At 39.6% G+C, this 19,561-nt stretch overlaps 1 protein-coding gene across 1 annotated transcript; it reads right to left on the minus strand.

Annotated features, from left to right (window-relative positions):
* Positions 1–4,092: 4,092 nt before the first annotated feature.
* Positions 4,093–19,120, minus strand: LOC146607912 (immunoglobulin lambda-1 light chain-like). The gene is made up of 5 exons (XM_085347690.1): positions 19,078–19,120; positions 18,677–19,003; positions 6,171–6,209; positions 4,452–4,760; positions 4,093–4,378 (listed from the first exon to the last, which is right to left on the minus strand). The coding sequence occupies exons 1-5, from the start codon at positions 19,118–19,120 to the stop codon at positions 4,161–4,163; spliced, it is 936 nt and encodes a 311-aa protein (XP_085203816.1). The 3' UTR covers positions 4,093–4,160.
* Positions 19,121–19,561: the final 441 nt, after the last annotated feature.

Raw genomic sequence — 19,561 nt, forward strand, 5'->3', positions numbered from 1 at the left:
CAGTCTCGGTCGTTGTGTCCTTGGGCAAGACACTTCACCCGTTGCCTACTGGTGGTGGTCAGAGGGCCCGGTGGCGCCAGTGTCCGGCAGCCTCGCCTCTGTCAGTGCGCCCCAGGGTGGCTGTGGCTACAATGTAGCTTGCCATCACCAGTGTGTGAATGTGTGTGTGAATGGGTGGATGACTGGATATGTAAAGCGCTTTGGGGTCCTTAGGGACTAGTAAAGCGCTATATAAATACAGGCCATTTACCATTTAATCTAAACCTTTCTCACCTTTCCACAATTCACTAACTTGCTTCTGTGTGAAAAGGTGAGTCTGCCCATATCTAACCGCAAACGCTTGAGCCACGATCGCCTCTAATTAACATAAATATTTTATGTTACAAAGTTTCAACACATATACTAAATGTTGTGAATTTTTAGCTTCATATAACAAATACTTTAAAAAAATGTTCCAACTCACTTTCAAACCATTTTTTTCACATGAATATCTAAGAAAACATGGTTTAAATGACAAGCCTGAAATTTTCACTAGTCATTTTTGCCATCAACCATCAGCATCTGTAATTGTGTATTTCAGACAAATGCATCACATGTCTCTCTATTAGCGTATCAAGTAGTCCTTTAAAATCCCATATTTGTGCGTACTTAATGTTTTCAAGACCTACTCCTACCATTTTGAGCCCTTTTGTCCTAGAAGAGTCTGATAAGTATAGAACTTTTTATTTTAAACAGCCTTTGAGATATCGATGTTTAAACATTGCCTCAGATTTCAGTGTGCAAAAAAAAAAAAGACCTGAAAGGAACCTTTCTTTAAAAAGTCCTCCGCCAAGTCCTATATCCTGAAACTAATTGGATTTATGAATCTAAAATTTGTCAGCAACCATTATACATGTTCAAACTTTGTGTCACAACATTTTGATGTAAATTTGAGATGGTTGAGTAGAAGACCAGTGTTGATTTGAGATGAATGACCCGTTTAATAATCAATAATCTTGTGAGACACATAAGTTTCGTTGTGACTCAGTGTGACCACTGGAGGGAAGTAAAGACTCTTTTGCAACATACAATCACGCTGCAGACAGTGCACAGGACACTGGGAGAGGTTTACTCATGCTTATAAGTCATCCAGAAATAAATTTAAACTTGGCCCAGAAGCAGCACCTGCTGTCTGGACTACAAGATTTTCGATTAGTTTCCATGCTCAAAAATATAAAGTACAAAGATATAGAGTTAGAAGTTTTAAAGCTCAGTTATTTGGATAGATAACGTCTCGTGTATAATTCAGGGTTTTTTGATTACATATTTTAGGTTCACTACCATGCACAGACACACACATACACACACGCAAAAAATTAATTGTAATTGAATATTTTTTGTTGTGTAATTTCATTAAGAAAAAGTAACTGTAAGGATCTGTGTTGCTTCTTAATTTGAAGCTGCTAACACGTTGCTCTGATGGTTGGATTAAAAGTTCTAAAGGTTTTTAAATCAAGCTTGAAATTGTCCAAAACAGCTGATTCAATACAAGCGTTGTGCCATCGATTTATTTAATGTAGCAAAACCTTGTCAGTCATTAACAAAGAGCAAAAGAATAATAAAAAGTAAATGATGTAGCAGGTGGGTCAGACGGGGTCAGTTCAGCTCTGAGTGGGTGGAGCGCTCAGTGGAAAAGAATGAGATAGAGGGGTGCAGCAGCAGATATGGATCTGTTCTCAGCGGTTATTAGGACAGAAAAGAAAGTCAACAGCCAATCAGAGCTTCCCTTTGTGCAGCAGCTGGGCTGTGTGGGTTTCTGTGCGAGTTGGGGGTTTTCACTTTAATGTCACAGTGACAGTTACAGCAACAGCCACAGTTGCACAATAATTCCAGAAAGTATTCAGACCCCTTCACTGCAGTGACTCCGTGTGCTATAATGATGAAATCGAATAAAGTTTTGTTTGTTTAGGTTTTGTTTTGTTTTTTTCACCAAACATTAGAAGTGAGGTCAGCTGCATCCTACAAAACCAATACAGGGAACACAAACTTGTCTTTAATAATGTTGGTCCTACAACATCTAAGCTGGTGTTTATTAAAATCAGTCATTAGGATGAATTTTAGGTTAGCTGTACAAACCAGCATTAAGGTTAATCTGAGCTACACTAGTGTTACATTCAAGATGAGGTCACGTGCTTATTCACATGAATGCAGGTTCGACTTTAGTGGTCAATAATGACGAACACAACTTAAAAGTATATGTGAGAGATTTTTGGTGCAAATAGCACCATTCATGCAAAGAATATGGAAGAAATCACAGTTAAACAGTAGTATAGGAATTTAAAGTTTATGAAGTGATCGCATGAGAACAGTTCAGCGCTGAGTCCCGGACATCCTGCTCGTATGAGAAGACAAACCACACAGAGACAGACTTGGAAACCGCTGAAACAAACAACTTATTGTTCTTCTCGAAACAAACACCAGCGCTTCACCTCACATGTTTTTATTTCACTTCCACTTGATCATGTTTTTACTTGCTCCACCTAAACACATTAAATGAAACAATGATAAGTTTGGAATCAGGGCTTTCAGTATTTAGCTCATGTATGCTGGTGGAAAATTAGATGTCAGCATCAAGAAATATTTCATCAACATTTGGTGTTTTCTGCTGCTTGTTTAAAGTATATTTATTTTTACTGCGCAGCTTTAACAAAGTCAGGTGTTTGAATTCGTTGTAGTGTAGTCTTGACTCTTAGGACCATCTGTCCCCTTAACTACCAGAATACTTCAGTTTTAGTCATTTTCAAAAGTTAGCAAAAAATAGAAGTACGATTGATGAAATTAATACAGAATGTTTAGTAGAAAAAGTAAATACAGTATTCAGGGTAATTCAAATAAAAGGAAAATTTATAAAAACTAGAACAATTTGACAGACTTTAAGCTGTTTGAAAGAGATTCAGTTAAAAAGTTGAAAAGCGATCCATGTTAGTTTTAAAAGCTAAAGGACGCTGCTATGGGGTCGCAGCGCTAACAGCTGCACTGATATCATGACATTGTTCAGAGGCTTTAAACAATCTCACATGGAACACACAATGACACATAATTTACATAACTGATATATAGATATGCAGACACTGCAGGATATACATGTGCATGTGTAAAAAACCCCACACAGTCCAAATAAAGCTGGTGTAAAGATGATATCGTTTTTAAGACTGAGTCCAGAAAACAACATCCACGGGTTCCTGATAGTTTGGTTCCTTTAGTTAGACAGTTTTTATTCTGTTTCCTTTAATAAGAAAACCACACTATCTGTATAAAGAAACATTTGATTTGCAATGTCTGAAAGAGGACAGAGCTTAAAACTGGAGTTTGCTTTCATAGTTTTATCTGCTTCGAATCATGGAGAACATATTAAATAATATTTTAGGTCATAGAACTAATTGTTGTTGAATGACAAACACATTGGTGAGAGTTCACAAATGCATCTGCTAAATATGTCCTTTACAAAATGAAACCAATCAAGGTGAACTCTAATTTTAATTTATTTTAACATTTATAATTTCATATTCAAATAAATATTGGGTCATTGTGTTTAACATTTTTATTGCATCTGGAAGGAATTTGTGATTTTGTGAGGGAACATTATGATTTTGAACATTTACTTCCACACTATGATATCACATCATGTGATGACTATGCAGTCCCAATGATAGTGAACTAAAAATAAGGCTCAGACACACCTGCATGTTTTTTTATCTAACAGATTTATGGTTTCATGTTCTCATCTTCTTTAAAATCCTGTTTGTATCTCATTAAACATTTGTTCTTCTTTTACCACTGCTCGTTGCCTATCAGCATATATTGGGAGTGCTGCTGTTTCTCGCAGTTTTCTACAAAATTAAACTCAAACAAGCAAGATTTTTTTGTTTGCTTTATTCGGAATATTGCAGAGAAATACTTTGAAGAGCAGGCAACACTTTGTTTTAATTAAACAAATGCTATAAATGATGAATCATCTACTAGGGAGCTAATAATTCAGCCTTTTCTGTTTCAGCTCTTTTTTTAATATTGAAATAAAAAAGAAAGTAAAAAAACAACCAAAATGCTGCACTGTTACAGACTTTTCTAAATCCTGAGTGATAAACGATATGAAAAGCGATAAGCCAAGAAGAAGGAAACAGTCAGTCAGCTGCGTGTTTGCGGCTGCGTCTGATGAGCCTGAGCAGAGAGACTCCACAGCAGTACACCAGACTCTTCGTGATCAGCACCGTGTACACCAGGCAGAGCAGTTTTACTTGTTTTTGAGACACGGGATGTTCTGATGATGGACCTTCTGTTAAAGTTTGATTGGTGGAAAGTGTATCTGGTGGAAGTTCTTTTGGTGGACTTTGAGAAACTCCTGAAACAGAAAAGTCACATTTGAGTAGCTGCGTAGCTAATTTCATGCTGAAAAGGCAACAAACTTTCATTACCTTCCTCTATTTGACCCTCCACCGTCCCCCCCTCGTGTGTGACAGAACAGCCATATGTATGTGAGTTCTCGTCTTGCTGATGGATCAACAAGATGCTGGCAGTGTAATCGGACTCTATGATGTCCAGCTGTTCTGTGTCACCAGGGGGCGCCGCCAGCGGAGATCCGTCCTGCTTCTGGCTTTTCCAGGTGATCTTGACCACAGGAGGAACCATTTGTGAGGCCACACACAGCAGGGATCTCTTCTCCTCCAGATGATCACTGGATGCTGCTTGGTACACTGTCACCGAGGGCTTTGCTACCGGCGTAGCTGAAGTTTGACAGCAGACACAGAATTTCACTCAGTGTGACCTGAGAAGCTTCATAATCACCAAACTACCAATCAGTGCCTATCGGCCGTGTAATGGCTCATTTTAAACACTTAACAATATTCAGATGATTTATTGTTATAATGTACAATGTAATATTAAATATTAAAGGCAGAATTATATTTATCAAAGTTAAACTGATTTCATTAACACACAATATTTAATACAATTAACTCCTTTGTCCTTTACGTCTGTTATCACAATTTTAAATTATAACAATACAATGTAACACATCTATAGATGTAAAAATAAATCACATCCTTCACATATCATGGCAGCAGTATTGATAATGAAAGCACGCGTACTTTGTACATTATAGTTTCTGTATATATTTGAAGCATATAGTTTGTAATTATTCTAAAACTGTTGCAAATAAGATTTCATATATACGATGTGAATATTTCTATATCAGTTTTTATAATATGTCAGAATTTAATTGTATCTTTGTTTTCATAATGATTTTATATTTGGCATCTATAATCTCTTAAAATATACAAGGTTAGTATATACATATTACAGTAATTTCAGCTGAAAACATTTATGAAGAAATATTTGTACAGGGGATTTTTTAAATCTATATTGCGATTAACTAAATATTTTGTATGACATTTTAATGACATTAAAATGACATTTAAGAAATTTCCAGTATGCACAGAGAGAGAGACCGAGACATCATTAGATCAGAAACTTCAGAACTTTTTTCATTGTGTTCACATGAGACATAATTTTTTTCATGTAGTTAAACAATAGCAATTATTTGAATATGTGAAAAATAGCTTAAAGCCCTCAAAGGATACACAATCAATTCTATATAATGCACTACATGTAATGAAATACTGAATTACATAGCTTATTATATAATTTCAAAACTTTTCTTATTTTAAGTATGATGTCAAGTCCTAAATTTCCAAATTACATCTACTATAATATTTGAGATAATATTAAGTCAGTAGTCATTAAACTTTCCTTAAATGTGTCTTAAGATTCAAATATGAATAACATTTTATTTATAAGCTTATGACTTACTGTAAATATGTCCACGTTTAATTTTAATGATTTTCTTTCACAAATCCCAGTGAATCTGTTATCTTTTTGAGCTTACAAACAAATATAAAAATAAATAAAAGGATGTTGAAATTTCTTAGATAAGGATTAGTTGTAATCCTGCTCACATCAGACTTTTAGGACTTTTCACGCTGAAAACCCCCCAATAAATACCTCACATATACAGTGAGATTCACAGTTTTTTCCTACTTAATAGAAACACATTTTAAGTCGGACTTAGCGGAAACTGGCTTTGAACAAATTGTCATTTTGAAAGTTGTAAGGAAAATTAATTCATTTGTTCTTACCTGTTACGTACAGTTTAGCTCCAGAGCCAAAGATCCTGTCTTCTCACACAGTGACACAGACCAGTACAAAAACCTGTCTGATGTTGAATGTGGCAGCTGAGGTAAAGCAATGTCATTAACCAATCAGACGTAACATTATGACTCTGCCTGATTTTGTGTTGGTCCCTCTTTTGCTGCCAAAACAGTCGTGAGGCATGGATTCCACTTGACCCCTGAAGATGTGCTGTGGTATCTGGCACTGAGATGTTAGCAACAGATCCTTGAAGTCTTGTAAGTTGTGAGGAAGGACCTCCATGGATTACACTTGTTTGTTCCGTAGATCCCACAGATGCTCAGTTACTGGTTCACCACTGTTTCTTCTTTGGACCACTTTTAATGCATAGTGACCACTGCAGGAACACCCCACAAACCCTGCATTTTTGCAAAAGCCTGGTTGTCTACAGTCTTAGAGTCACTTAGCCATCACTACTTTGTCAAACTTGCTCAAATCCTTACACTCGCCCATTTTTTTCCTGTTTCTAAACCATTAACTTTGAGGACAAAATGTTTACTTGCTCCTTAATATACCCAACCGACTAACAGGTGCCGTGATGAAGAGATAATCTTGTCACCTGTCAGGGGTCATGTTGTTATTTCTGTTTAGTGTAATTCAGCTCCATGATTTGGTTCAGTCGAGATGAATTAATGTTGTAAAAATTGCATGAATCTGAATATTCTGCATAACTTCTGCCTCCAGATGATGAGCTACCTGAGCTGACCTTTGTTTCACAAGTTTATTCTTGTCCAAACAGCAGGTTGGCAGTTTTCCTCCAGAATTAACCTTCTCAACAATGTTTTGATGGAGTAGCACTGTAACAGGATTCATTTGCTGTGGTGGGCGTGTAGTCTGCACAGTAGGGGTGTTGCAGTGGGTTCAGGGGCAGTTTCAGGAGAGCCTGGTGGACACAGCTGACATCGATTGTCTGGAATCAATGAACGGTCTGCAAAGATAAAACTGTGCAAATAAGTCACTTTAACTGCACCAGCCGACCCATCTGAGCATGTTTTGGGACCTAGAAACAGCCAACAAGTGTTACAATATTAGTAGGGGAGACCGGGGATAGTTGTAACATTTTTGACATTTCTGTCTGTAGCTTGGAGCTCTTTTAAGGTAGTGGATTCAAAATGTAATGCAAAGTATTTACATGTCTCTGCTATTAAATAGTGCAGCTATTTTCTCTGCAGCACAATTACCCATTGCATGGTATGGCCTCAAACACAAAGAGTGAAATGTTACAATTAACCCCATAGTCTGGGTTAGTTGTAACATATCCTGGGGTAAAATGTAACACAATGAAATAAGGGTACTAACAAAACATTAACATGTAATCTTTGTTTATTCAACACATGAATGCACTTACATCCATTTATGTAGCTGTGTGTGTGTGTGTGACAGAATGCAGAAATCTAACTTTTGAACATATGCCAACCCCCCAAAAAAGACAAATTATGGAATTTTCTGCAACTGAATATTTCATTAATTTTGGTTGGTCTTCCGTGAGTTTGGCCTCATTGGATCAGTGGGCATTATAACCTACAACTCTTGCACCAATTTTGAACATAACAAGGAAGCTGAAAAAATGTAGTTGTTCACCAGCATCGCAATTCCATTACTTTTTTTCATGGCTTACCTTGGTGTGGTTTGCAAAGTGCTTCAGAAAGATGAGTGAATCTGTTTCTTGCATCCATCCTGATTTATTTCCACTACCAGTATTTCCTACTGGCCCATCTCTGACACAGTGGTCTGCATAATGTATGTGTGGGAACACAAACAGTGGAGGAATTGTGTTGCCAGTGGCATTAACCGCATATACAAATGTGACCAGTGAACCTCTCTCTGCTGATGTTGTTACCCCAACTTGTTTAATATAAGTTAAAGTAATAGTGTGGTAAGTTGTAACATCTGCATTATTGTTACAACTAACCCAGACTGTTGCTGTTACAACTGACCCAGAACTCCTATAGCCATGAACTAGCTAACATTACAGCCAACGGCTAAAACATTAGCACTAAAGACTTACACAGAATATATCCCCATAGACATACAAATAACATAATTTAAGTTTGATGAGTTTAACTGCAAAGCAGATAATGCTATTAGAAATTGAAATAAAGTAGAAAAACTTACTTTTTGGCATACAAATTACTTTTTTCCGTGTTAAATTGTCTGTGTTTGACAAAATGTGCTGATTTTTCACATGTGATAGCAGAACTGAGTTGGGCATGCACAGGATGAGTCACATCATTTGAAACTTAGCCCTGATTGGAGAAATTGGAAGTGTTACAACTGACCCACGTTACAACTATCCCCAGTCTCCCCTATGCACTTTGGTCGTCCTCTGGTTTCTAAGAACAAATATCTGTCCAGCTAAATGGTTTCTTCTGTTTGTTCAAAATTATAAACATCGGCAGAGACAAAAAAAAAAAAAATCTCCTCAGACAAAATACAAACTTGGTCCATGTTTTGTAGTTTAACTGTGTCGCGGGGTCCTCTCCTAAACTTCTCCCGAACAAATGCAGGCGTAGTCAGGAAGCATTCAGTGTGGATAGTTTATTCTGCCAGCTAGTGATGTGATGTTCTGTATCGAGGCTTCGAAGCGTGTGTCGAGTAATTGAGGGGGCGTTTCCGCGATGCGCGTAACGAGGCTTGCTTCATTTATGGGAGGAGCTGAAAATGATGACGTCCGAAGCCTCGCTGCCCGGCTGTACCACGTGACTGGTTCATGAAGCGGTTCGAACTTTGCCACGAGATATGGCAGCGATATAAACCCCTCAGACTTCATTCAAAATGTGGGTGTTTGATGGAGAGTTGCGGTTAGTGAGAGTTTGGAGAGAGTTTGGAGGTTTATGAGAGTGAGGAGAGAAAGTCAGGAGAGCATGGAGCCAGCTAAGAAGAGGAGGATGTCCTCCCCTGTGTGGGAACATTTTGATCTTATTCCTCCCAACAAGGTATGTAAATTTCTACAGAAGATGTATTTTCATAACACTGATGGTGCAATACAATTTATGTTACGCGGCTTTACTTTTGTACAAGGTGAAGTGTTTGCTATGTGCCAGGGAGCTGGGATATAACAACAACACCTCATCCATGCTTAGGCACTACAGAGCTTTGCATGAGAATAAGGGGGACACCGATTGTGGAGCAAGACCAGGTGAGCCATCAAATGCCATGATAATATAGCATGCAGTAATGTTACTAAATAATATAACAATATTATACAGCTGTAATAAGTTACGTGTGTGATATTTATATTTGTGCTTTATCTTTATTGTCTTTCCTCAGGAGAACAATCTCAAATAGATGAAGACCTGGTTAGCATGGTGATTGAGGACTCCCAGCCATTTAGCATTGTGGAGGACAAAGGATTTATAAGATTTGTTAAATCATTAAATCCTAGCTATGTTCTCCCCACTAAAGGTTATAAAAGCAGCGAATATTTAGTTTTTACTGAATAAAATATGGGCAGGACTGAGGCCTCAGTGTGTAGCTGTCCATACCTCAACGTTAAAGAGCACAACCACTGTCCACACCCAACCACACCTCACCTCACAGTAAATGATCATTTCCATTTTAAGCATTTCCAAATAATCATTTTCCATACTGCCAGTATAAATATACACAGTGTACTGCCATCACTACAATATACATGTTTTACACACTCCTTTTGTTGTTGACATTTACAGGCTGTGTGCAAAAGGCCACACTCTTCAAATTCATGCCAACTAATATTTTTACGTCCAGTAGGTGTCCTACTAGAGCAAATGAAGCTTCAAGAAGCTTTGCGCTGGGGTGAACCAATTGGATGAAAAGCTTCAGTGCTTCATGAAGCTTCATCTGCCCATCACTACTGCCAGCCTCCCAAGTGCACAAAATATTATTTACAAAGAAAATAGAAAACTAACTTAAGTCAACACAAAACAAACATCTATATACAAAACACAGTCTGCATGTCACCCTCTCTGTAACGTCTCACCGGGGGAAAAAAAAAAAAGCCCAGGTAGGCCCTGACAGCCTTCTTTTATACCCCATGGCCCCTCCCACTACTCATAATAGTCATCTCTTTATTATTTCTTTTACCAAACACTCTTTTCCCCTCAGCTTATTTCCAGCTGTATTCCTACAATACATATATATGTATATACAGACATTTATGGCCAATTCCAGGCAGCCTACAGTGTTTCACAATAACAAAAAAAAACAAACAAACAAAAATGATGCAGTTCACGTGACCTTTCAAGCGCGGGCGAACCCACTATTTGAAACCCGGAACACCATACCATCGGCTTGCATAACCACTCGTATAATCGGCGATCACAGCGAGTCTACGCGACCGGCTTTATTAAAGGTAAGTGGGGAAAATATGTTGGCCACCCTCTGCGCCGCTCAAAATATACCTCTCACCCCTTTTTGTTTATCTGCCCGGTCGACGAAAAGACGCGCAGCCACGGTAATTGTAGAAACTAATGGTGGTGGTGCGTGTATGCGCCCAGATCAGCTGTCTGCGGGACGGTGTAACTCCGTCACAAACTGTCTTCAAATCTCAGCATGATTATTATGAGGAGTCCTCATGGAAATGTAGAGAACCAGCACATGGCAGCAATGACTGTAAAGGAAAAGAAACCAACCTGTATGCTCTGTGCAGATGTGCAAGGTTACAGAAATAAGAGTTGGACAATCAAAGCGACCAAAAAGACACCAAAGCACAGCTTGCACTCGCGGATGTGATGTAACTTTTAGCTTGGCTGACATTTGTGAGGATGACAGTCATAACTATAATGTTACTAAAGGGTGTGATTGACCAGTTGGCTATACTTTGAGAATCCTGGATTCAAACTGTTGTTTTTCATTCATTTCTTTTTTTTTCAAAGCTATATGCTTTCTGGTTTCTGGAGCTGTGATCACTGTGTTGTGGTGTTTTGGTTTTCCCTCAGTTGCTGTTCTCATAGAGGAATATTGCTTCTCCAAAAAATATAGACACTTCTGTTTGATGTTTGTCAGAAGAAGATAATCTCTGTGGATTTTTACAGTCTGCTGTTTTTGACCTGAATGTGAACACACAAGACAAGTTTATCTGATACTCCCAATTGTGTCATCTTTTGAATCTACTTGAATTAATTTTGGTCTTGATTATTTTTACTTCTTATATAAATAGAATACAAACTAGTTGTTTTGGTTTCAAAGGTGATGCCTGCGTCAGTGTGTGTGTGTGAACCTGAGCTGTGGTCTGCTGCTGTTCCTTTGATGGTTTTTGTTCAGCCTGCAGGGATGTTTTGTCACTGTGAGAGCTTTGAGCACAGGAGCAGTAGTAGATGGCTGAATGAACGAGGCTAACTGAATTTATCTCCAACTCACAGCTGTTCTCATTTTTCACAGCTGAGAAATCTTTTCTCTGAGCATGGTTGTAGTCACTGTTGACTTCACCAGTGCGTATGTTAATATGAAGAATCACTCTGAACTTATCACCGTCTTTCTTCTGGTACCAGTGCACATAACTGCCACTGCACTGGGAAGTTCCACAGCTGAAGGAGACTTTTTTGCCAGGTGTCGCAGTCAAAGTTAAATCTTTCTGGATCAGCTCTGCAGCCATGGTAACCAGCGCTGCAAAGACACAGAGAGGAAAATGTCAGTTTGATGGTGTTTCTGACATGTAGTTTTTGTTGGGTTGAAACTCACCTAAACACAGACAACACAGAGCAGCAGCTGGGAGGAAAAGCATTGTGTGAACCGTTGTGTTCAGTGACATTTCCTCTGGTGAATCTGAGGAGAAGTGATGTTTTGATAGAAACGAGGCCAAACAAGGACAATTTATATGATCAGACGAGGACCACGTGTTTCTAACAACTCCTACAACCTCCCATTAACTGCTGCAGCTGTCAGTGCTGCTGCTGACTGACAGCTAAGGCGTGTGTTGCAGTTTTCCACTGAGACTGAGGTTTGCAAAACACTAACCTTCAAATATAGAGGGGAATTTATTTATTATTTCAGTCGTATCTTTTCTTCACTTTCTATGAAGTCAGTCAACAAAATGTCTTAAAACTGTGATGACTTCAAAACTAAAAATATTTGTTCCCTCAAACACAAACTGAGGAACATAAAGGGACTTAATGTAGTCTGAAATATTTTAGACCATGCGTGGAAACACTAGTATCATCAACATACAACTCAATGATATGGGAGGAAAAACCTCCCATAGAACCGGTCTGAGACATTTTTTTCTTTCTTATCCACCTTTATTGTGTACTTCCAGTACTCCCAGTTAGCTGTCAACCTTAATTACAAGTATTAATTTTACCCTTTGACGGTATGAACATTTCGATTTATGATTTAAAGTACTGAAATTTTGTCTAACTGTTGTCTCTCAGGCTGAGACGGAGCTGTGGTTTCTTGCTTTTCCTCTGATGGTTTTCGTTCAGCCTGCAGGGATGATTTCACACTGTGAGTACTTTTGTAACAAGAGCAGTAGTAGATGGCTGAATGAACGTCTTTAACTGTTTTTAGCTCCAAAGCCCAGCTGCCCTGATTTTTCACTGCTGAGAAATCATTTTGCTGAGGGTGGTTATAACCTCGATTTATTGCACCATTGCTTATACCAATAGAAAGAAGCATTCTGAATGAATCTCTTGTGTCTTTCTTCTGGTACCAGTATACAACAGTACTGCTGCACTGGTCAGTCCCACCACAGCTGAAGGAGACACTTTCTCCAGCTACCCTGGTCAGAGTTAAATCATTCTATATCAGCTCTTCAGCCACAGTAATCACTGGGGTAGAGACACAGACAGGTTAGTATGGCAGTGTTAGTTACAGATGGTGGACTCGTGTTTGAATAAAATCACTCACCTGAACACAGACAGCACAGAGCAGCAGCTGGGAGGAAAAGCATCGTGTGCAGTGATGTTTCTTCTGGCGAACCAGGAAAGAAGTAGAGCTCTGTTAGGCTGATGCAGAACAATGGCAAGTTATAAGATCTTACAAGTACCACGTGGCTTCTAACGGGTCCTCCAACCTCCTCTTGTAAGGGTGGTACTGACTGACAGCTGCAACCATCTTGTCGTTTAAAAGAACATTTAAATATTTTCCTGTAGAGGGATTTATTTGCTGTTCTAAGCTATCATCTTTAATTCATAGTTTCTGACAGGACATACAACCGTGTGACTTATTCTGCTATTTTAGAGATGCAATGAACTTGAATTCCACAAAGATCCTGATCTCTGATTTTAGCTTTGAAATATTTCATTTTTCCCCGTCAACCTAAATCACATAAGTGGAAGATGGATGGATTTTCCCTTTCAATTCATTGGTTCAGTTTCCATTGCTCATTCTTCTGATTCTTGTGTTTGATGATCCAGCTGGTGGAATAACAAAACTGCAGGGCGGTTGCAGAGTGCCCCCTGGTGCACAAACTGTGAAACATCAATATTCATGACATTGTCACAGTGGCACTGTGACATATTGAAAGGTGCTTTTCTTGTCTATTTTTTTTTAAATTGTTCATTTATTGATCACTCTAAAGGCTGATACTGATATGTTGTCAAATCAACCAATATATCAGTGAGGCTCTAGAAATGACAACCCAACCACCATCTGAATCTTATCAGCGTTCACATGTATTTTCACATCATTATAGTACAATAACACTGTTGTAGAAGATGAGTGCACTCCACTTCCATATTGCTCATAGATATATAGACAGCTTTCCTGGACGAGTGATCCCCCCTCTGTTGGTCTACCTTTAAAGTTTTAGTGGTAATTAAGAAACATTTGCAGTTTGGATATATAACACACTGAAAATTTAGAACTAAAGCCACCAAAAAAATTGTTCCATTTTTTCTTTTTTCCATTTTTTTAAGATAATAAGGTTTTAACTTTGATTTGTGGAGATCTAAATCCTGAAAATTTCTTTAGCCTGGTGTTTGTCTCTCAGACTAACATGGAAGCAATAAATGTGAACCTTACCCCTGTACTCCCAGTACTTTCTAGTCCTCTCTCACATCTTTTGCGATGATGGCGCCAGTGTGTCCTGCAGGCCTTCTCCGCTGCTCTCTGCTGCTTCTTGCCCTTCTGCTTACATACTATTCAGGTGGCTTTGAATTGATTACCTATGACCGGCATACTTTCCTAAGACTGCGGCCACCCTATACTTACGGGTCGCACTTTCATGGATCGGACCCGTGGGGCAATATAGGAGATACCACTCTGCCATGGACGGATCACCTCTCAGGAACATACTGCCGACCCCTGCCTCCTTCACGCAGGAGATGCTACAGGAAACGGGGCAAGCAGAGCGGTGTCCGTGTCCGCATTAAGGCTTACCTAAAGGCACATTTTGTAGCTGGCTTCGACATCGATGTGGATGCTTTCTGCCTTCCCTCGACCTTCTGGGAGCAGTTTACCCTTAGGTTGTTCAGGCATCGATGGATTTGCCATGTTGAGTCACAGGCCTGCCCTGCCAACCCAGTGGTTTATTCACTGGCCCGGTGTTGGATTAGGGCTCCTAATGGGCTCCTTCCAACTGTCACTCGGCGTCTTTGACTCGGAGGCGCTATTAAATGTTAGGTCGCTGACGAATAAGACATTTATTGTGAGCGATCTTTTTACTGCTACAGGTTTGGATTTATTATTCATGACGGAAACATGGATTTGTCCTGGTGAGTCTTTTCCTTTTTCAGAGATTGTTCCTCCGAATTGTGCCTTTTTTAGCTCGCCGAGACCTTCCTGCAGGGGGGCAGGACCTTCAGTGGTCTTTAGGAATAAATTCTGAGTACGACACCTGCCCTCCGCTATGTTCCCTAGCTTCGAAGCTCAAGTGCTGGAACTTGCTGGTCCCCCCCTGACTCTCTGTGTTGTGATTTACCGTCCCTCGAAATATAATAAGACTTTCATTAACGATTTTGCTGACCTTTTAGCATCTCTTTATTTAAATTATGATCGTGTTCTTATCACTGGCGATTTTAACATTCACATCCAGTGGGTTAATGCACCTACCCACTTCAAAGGACATACCCTTGATTTTTTCTTATGGACTGGACATCTGTATCAGGGACATCAGCAACATCGGAATCTCTGACCACTTCCCAGTCATCTTTGATGCTGTTATGCAAAATGGTCCAGGACTTTGAGGGTCCTCGACGTCTTGTGCGCATAATCAATCCTGTGACTGTGGCTGAATTTTTGGCTGCTTTCTCCAAATCTGTTTTTCCTGACATTGATCGTTCTACACCCTCTCCAGTTGATGATTTTGCTAACTCCTTCCTCTCTACATGCTCTTCTTTACTGGACGTTGTGGCCCCTATAAAGCTAAAACAGCTTAGAAGCTGCCCTCAACCATGGTTAAATGACTCTTTACATGCTTTACGATGCATTTGCTGCCAAGTTGAAAGGCGGTGGAAAAAAGACAAGCTCCAGGTGTCTTTTGACATCCTTCGCAGGACCCGCCTGGAATTATAGAAATCAGTTAGGCAGGTTTCCTGTCAGCTGTCATTACGGATAACAGTCACAATCCACATTTTTTATTTAAAACCTTTAACTCATTGATTAATCCCTGTCCTGTAACGCCTAGACTGGCTTCCTTAGCACTTTGTGAAGAATTTTTAAATCATTTTACAGGCAGAATCTTATCTCTAAGAGTCTCGCACCCCCCTGTGATGAGTCAGGCGCCAGCTTTACGATGCTCCACTAACCTCAATCAGTTTTATCCAGTTTCACTCCCCACTCTCAGGGGTATAATTGATCACCTGAAAAACACAAACGCTGTTCATGACATCCTTCCATCTTGCATTATTAAAGATGGGTTTAACATTATCGGGCCCTGTATTTTATCTCTAATGAACCTGTCATTGTTACCGGGCTATGTTCCGGCTGCCTTTAAACACGCTGTAGTGCAACCTATACTCAAAAAGAGCTGCCTCGGTCAGAATGATCTCGCTAACTTTAGACCTATTTCCAAACTCCAATTTCTGTCTTAAGTCCTAGAGAAGATTGTTCACTCCCAACTCCAAACTTATTTGGATGCAAATAATATCGGGGAAAATTTTCAGTCGGGGTTTAAGCCACGCCACAGCACGGAAACAGCATTACTGAGAGTCTTTCATGACCTTCTCTCAATTGCTGACTCAGGGCGCCGTGTGGTCTTAGTTTTGCTTGATTTGTCCTCTGCTTTTGATTTGGTGGACCATAATGTCCTTCTAATGAGGCTTGAGCATCTGGTGGGCATCACGGGCAGTGCCCTTAAATGGTTTAAATCTTATCTATCAGAAAGGTCCTTTTCTGTCACGATGGCTACCTATGTAACAGTGTTTATGTGGCATTCCACTTGCCACAAATGTCAGTGTAATGGGGAAACAGCGCCCCCTATCGGTTTGGCTGGTTAGGTGAGGCTGGCTGCAGTAATCGCTGCCAGTCTGACGTAGCCATACGAGAGGTGAGTTGTATTGTTCCACACACAATGTAGCTAAGTAGTACAGACACATAAAAGATGTTTGATTAACTGATGGGCACCGAGTGTACTAAGGGCGCAGTGGACCAGCGTCCTTAAGATAGCGTCCAGCTATCTTAAGGATCTCCTCAGCTTTTATACCCCTAGGAGAGTGCTTAGATCAGCAGGTCAAATGCTCCTGGTGCGAACTAGATCCCGCCTTAAGACCAGAGGTGGCCGCACATTCGCCTCTGTTGCACCCTACCTCTGGAATAATCTTCCTCAAGCTATCCGCACATCTGATTCAATTCAATCTTTTAAATCTCGATTAAAAACGTTTTTATTTAGCCTTGCCTTCCCTGCCTCCTAGACCCTGCATTTTTAACTGTACTGTAACTTATCTTTTTTGATTTTATTAATGTTTTTATGTTTTAACCTTCAGCCTCTCGGCTCGTGTCTACTATGCCTGGTATCATTGGTTAGTTATGTCTCCCACCTGTTAGTATATTCCATTTGTACTTATTTTATTATTTTATTTACTTGTATTTATTACTGCTCTTATTTGGTTTCTGTGAAGCACTTTGGCATACACCTTGTTTTTAAGTGTGCTATATAAATAAAATTATATTGTATTGTACTCCCAGTTACCTCTCAACCTTGATTACAAGTACTTATTTTACCCTTTGATGGTATGAACATTTTCATTTGTCTGATTTAAATACTGAAAAATTTTCTAACTCTTCTCTCTCAGACTGAGACGGAGCTGTAGTTTCTTGCTGTTCCTCTGATGGTTTTTATTCAGCCTGCAGGGATGATTTCACACTGTGGGAACTCTGAGAACAGGAGCAGTAGTAGATGGCTGAATGAATGACGCCCAGCTGTTCTGTTTTACCACAGCAGAGAAATCATTCTGCTGAGGGTGGTTGTAGTCTGAAGTGATCGCACCAGTGCGTCTGTTAATACCAATAATCACTCTGAATTTGTCACTGACTTTGTTCTGGTACCAGTATACAACTGCAGTGCTGCATTGGTCAGTTCCCCCACAGCTGAAGGAGACACTTTCTCCAGCTCTCCTGGTCAGAGTCAAATCATTTTGAATCAGCTCTGTGGCCACGGTAAACAGCGCTGCAGAGACACACATAGGTTAGTATGTCAACGTTTGTTACAGAGGGTGTGTTCTTGTTTGAATAAAATCACTCACCTGAGCTCAGGCAGCACAGAGCAGCAGCTTGGAGGAAAAACATTGTGTGCAGTGATGTTTCTTCAGCTGAATCTGAAGAGAAGTGGCACTGTGACAGAGCAGAGGCCAAACAAGTATTAATAAGATACTGTTTGAAATCATGTGACGAGGCTCACGTGATTTCAAACGGGTCCTCAAACCACCCTGCAGCTGAAGATCATACAGCTGCTGATTAACAAGTGATGCAGTCTTGTAATTTTTCCACTGAATCTGAGGCGTGAAGAAGAAGAATCATCAGTGTGAAAGTCTGAAAACTGCTTGTTTAGCCATACGTGTAAACTACAGTGTCATAGAAAACATTTCTTCACACTATAACAACACAATAACATGTTTGTAGAAGATGTTTCAGTTCCACTTTTTATTTTCTTTACACATATGGATAATCGTTCCTGCATGAGTGATCTCTCTTCTGCCGATCTCTCTGTGGATTATTAGAGATGATTGATTTAATTTGAGGTGATTTCAGGAGTTCTGAAAAGTGTAACTTTGAAATATTATCATTAAAACCATCAACACTTTGTTTCTTTTTCTTCCTTTCTGTTAAGATAATAAGCAATTTGATTGAAAACCACTTTATTTAGTGGAAACATACTAGAGTAGAAAGCTTCCCACTGAGCTCTCGGCCTTCATTACAAATAGTCATTTCACTCTTTGCTGATATAAAGACTTCGATTTGTGTGATTTAAATGCTGAAATTTCTGTAACTCTGTTCTTGTGTCTCAGACTGAGATGGAGGTGAAAGATGTGAATGTGGGTTGTGGTTTCTTGCTTTTGCTCTGATGGTTTTTGTTCAGCCTGCAGGGATCATTTGTCACTGTGAGAACTTTTAGAGCAACAGCAATAGTAGGTGGCTGAATGAATGTCTTTAACTTTCTTTATCTCCAACTCCCAGCCGTCCTGTTTCTTTACAGCTGAGAAATCTTCTTCCTCGGGGTGGTTGTAGCCTTTAGTAACTGCACCATTTTTTGTGCTGATAGAAAGAAGCATTCTGAATGAATCTCTTGTGTCTTTCTTCTGGTACCAGTCTACAACTGCAGTGCTGCACTGGTCAGTTCCCCCACAGCTGAAGGAGACACTTTCTCCAGCTACCCTGGTCAGAGTTAAATCATTCTGTATCAGCTCTTCAGCCATAGTAACCATCGCTGTGGAGACACAGACAGGTTAGTCTTGGAGTTTGGTACAGATGTTGTGCTCTTGTTTGAATAAAATCACTCACCTGAACACAGACAGCACAGAGCAGCAGCTCGGAGGGAAAGCATCGTGTGCAGTGATGGTTTCTCTGGTGAACCTGGAGATAAGTAGAGCTCCAATGCAGCTGAGGCCAAACAAGGATGACTTATAAAATCACACAAGTACCACGTGTTTTCTAACAGATCCTCAAACCTCCCGTCAGACCCTGCAGGTGACAGATAACAGACAAGACTGCTACTGATCAACACTGAAGCTTCTGTGTGGTTTTAAACTGGTAAATAAGGCACAGGTAAACCTTGTGTTGTTATCCTGCAGATAAGGTAGAGACACTATTTACATTATAAGAAAAATAAGAATAGTCTCCTTTTAGGAGTTTGAGGATTGATTGATGGTGATTTATCCCCATCTGCTGGTGAAAAGGTTGCATTAAGTATCATCTTAATACTTCAATAATCACAGAGAAGCTTCATTGTATTACTAAAATTATTCACCCAGTGTGCTTCATACAC

Source organism: Diplotaxodon limnothrissa, linkage group LG23 (assembly GCF_057381915.1).
Source record: "Diplotaxodon limnothrissa isolate DT_005_m linkage group LG23, D_limnothrissa_male_GT1.1, whole genome shotgun sequence".
NCBI lineage: Eukaryota > Metazoa > Chordata > Actinopteri > Cichliformes > Cichlidae > Diplotaxodon > Diplotaxodon limnothrissa.

Bases quoted from the DNA above. Each gene is read 5' to 3' on its own strand.
- LOC146607912 (XM_085347690.1), bottom strand. From the start codon at position 19,120: ATGCTTTCCCTCCGAGCTGCTGCTCTGTGCTGTCTGTGTTCAG. The intron at 19,004-19,077 runs GTGAGTGATTTT...GTGTCTCCACAG, and splicing joins TCTGTGCTGTCTGTGTTCAG to CGATGGTTACTATGGCTGAA. The intron at 4,379-4,451 runs GTAATGAAAGTT...TTTCTGTTTCAG, and splicing joins GGAGGGTCAAATAGAGGAAG to GAGTTTCTCAAAGTCCACCA.